The 2,767-nt window shown below is 36.6% G+C and overlaps 1 protein-coding gene across 1 annotated transcript; it reads left to right on the top strand.

The window, feature by feature from the left end:
• The first annotated feature begins 659 nt into the window (after positions 1–659).
• On the top strand, positions 660–2,473 carry BNAANNG03520D. The gene is made up of 2 exons (XM_013869301.3): positions 660–902; positions 1,311–2,473. The coding sequence occupies exons 1-2, from the start codon at positions 852–854 to the stop codon at positions 1,974–1,976; spliced, it is 717 nt and encodes a 238-aa protein (XP_013724755.1). The 5' UTR covers positions 660–851; the 3' UTR covers positions 1,977–2,473.
• Positions 2,474–2,767: the final 294 nt, after the last annotated feature.

A 2,767-nucleotide genomic window follows, 5' to 3' on the forward strand; every position in this document is an offset into this window, starting at 1 on the left:
GAGTACGAGAAAGACCGAGCAATAAATAATTCTGTTTTTTCAAAGACGTAAGTGTTGACAATGTCTTGATTAAGAGCATCGATTTGAGAATGAAGAGCTTTAATGGTTTCTTCCATCAGCTTCTCAATGCTCGCCACTTGTAACTTAACCTCCATCTTCTTCCTCTCTGCTTCACAACGGCGGTTTGTTCGTCGAATGCTTTCACCTCTGTGGAATGCTTCACGCTCACGAGCTTCTCCTTGATCTTACTGTCTCTCTTGTCCATGAAGTTTCCAAACGGCCAGTAATAGACATTGTTGTCAATAGAGAAGGAGAGACAAAAGTGGAATATGGTTTGTAAAAATATTTTCAGATTCTACACTTTGCCATCAGTTGATGAAGAATTAGTATATTATACTTAGGATTGTTTTTCGACAGAAGAGCAAAGAGTAAAGTAGAAAATTGGATATAAAAAAAAAATACTTACTTGATAAAAAAGAAATATTTGGTTTGTTTAGTTAAAAGGGCATTTCAGAGAAATCACAACAAAAAAGTACTCCACAAATTGGAAGTATGTCCAAGTGTAAATAGAGGATGAGAAAGTATGTCATATTGTAATTTTTTCTTGAATTTTTTGTAGAATACGTTGGTTATATAGAAGATAAAAGGAGTTGAAAGCTCTGCATACTACAGGCATATGCTTCCTTTAAGCAGTCCACGAAGTTTCACTACTTTATAACTCTCTCTCTTTCTTTCCATTCTCCCTTGCATAGAACAACCTTTCACTAAACCCATTCTCTTCCTCTATATCTTGCCCACTTATTTAGATACTAAAGATCTTTCACTTAATATTTATTTTTGTAAGAAAGATTATGGACCAAAACAATGCTCTTCTTACCTGGGCTTACTTCTCTCATGGAAAGGTGAACATTTTCTTTCAACATTCTGGTTTCCTCTGTTTTTATGAAACACTAGTTATGCTTTCTTCAGTTACTCACTTTTCTGCTTAGATCTATGCATAATGTAGGTCCAAGACCATAATTTTTTTTCTGAATTTCTCTGTCTTCTTCTTTGTCTCTGTAAAAAATAACTTACACTGAATTTTTAACTTTGTTCTGAGTTTTCAAAGTCTTATTCTTTCATGGGTGTTCTTAATCCGTTGATAAAAAAAAAGGTGTTCTGAATCCTGCAATTGAAGGACTTCTCTTTGGGGGTTTCCGAAAATTTAGCTTAACTTTAGTGACCTAAACCCTAATTTGCAAATGAATTGCTCAAATTTAGGGGTTTCTCTGTTATTTTCTGATTGTTTTGTTTTCTGTTGAATTGTTCAGACAATGGAAGAGCTAAGACAGGGTCTTGTGTACACGACACTGGAGCTAGAACAAACGAAGCTCGTGGCTCAAGAGGAACTAAGGAAGAGAGATGAACAACTGATCCATCTCGAAGATGTTTTAGCCAAAACCCTCAAAGAAAGAGACGAAGCTCTCGAGAAATGTAATAATCTCATCTACGACAATCTCTTGCTTCAACCGCAACACAACCAGGATCATATCACTCCTCCTTTATCAGGAGCTTCAAGCATCGAAGAAGAGCAACTTCAACCGCATCAGCAGAATCCTAACTCAAACAAAAGCTTTTCGTCTTCAGACACCGAAGAAAGCATCATGTCCCCATCAGTGATCAATCCAAACCAAACATCTCAAGTAGAGATAATGGCTACTTTGTTGCTGGAAAAGCCATTGCCTGAAAAGGGACGTCTTTTACAAGCTGTTCTCAAGGCAGGTCCATTGCTTCAGACACTACTCTTGGCTGGTCCCTTGCCTCAATGGCGCCACCCCCCACCGCCACTTGAGACCTCTGAGATCCCTCCAGTCACCCTTCCACCGCTTCTGTTTGAGAGCTCAGTTATCAACAATGGCTGTGGGAATCCAAACAAGAGAAGAGCTTTCTCAATCTCAGATGGGTCTTATTCAGAAACTAAGTACGAGAGTGTTTAACCAGAAATTCCGCACTCATCTTTTATTCTTACTCAGCGAAGATAGTAATAGTCTTCTAATACACCATATACATTTCAGTTTTATTGTATTAATTTCACTTAGGGTTATAGTGAGAGTGGTCTTTTTAGTCAGTTTTAAGTAGATAGAACTTGATTTTGTTTTTCTACATTTGTGGAGTGTGAATCTGATCCATTTAGGGTTTTAGATCTAGGGTGATGATGGGAATGAAACTCCCCTGGTTTAAACTCAAGCTAAAACTAGAGTTTTTTTTACCAAGTGAGAGAGTTTTGCTTTTGTTTTTGTTTCTGTTGCTTATTGATTGTTGTTTCCTAACCCAATTTCACATCCATGTTTTGGCTCCATGAATGTAAAATTATTGGGGTTTTTTATTATGTTTTTATTTTTTACTTCTATTTGTAAAATACAATATGTGTAAAGCTAGAATGTTGAATGTGATGTATGTTGGGTGTTTAATTAAAAGACAATACTAAGAGATCTTTTTTGGAGGGTGTTTAAATATAGAAATTGGAAACTTCAAGGGTATGTTCCTTACAAAAAGTATGTTCAAGGTGTATAATGTAATATTTTGTTGAAAGGGGAGATGAGAACCGGAAAGTCGATGGGTAAGCCAACAACTAGTAAAGAATAGATTTGATGTTTTATCATTTTTCGGGATGTCGGTGGGTCCTGAAGATCCACAACCGGATCTTTTGTCTATGTGCTAAAAAAGCTAGGTGTGCACTGTGTACACATTATCATATGGGCCTTCTTCAAAGGAAAAAATAGAAGTC

This window comes from Brassica napus, chromosome A1, assembly GCF_020379485.1.
Source record: "Brassica napus cultivar Da-Ae chromosome A1, Da-Ae, whole genome shotgun sequence".
Lineage (NCBI taxonomy): Eukaryota > Viridiplantae > Streptophyta > Magnoliopsida > Brassicales > Brassicaceae > Brassica > Brassica napus.

Coding starts and splice junctions, on each gene's coding strand:
- BNAANNG03520D (XM_013869301.3), top strand. CDS start 852: ATGGACCAAAACAATGCTCTTCTTACCTGGGCTTACTTCTCTCATGGA. Junction 903..1,310: donor CTTACTTCTCTCATGGAAAG/GTGAACATTTTC, acceptor TGAATTGTTCAG/ACAATGGAAGAGCTAAGACA.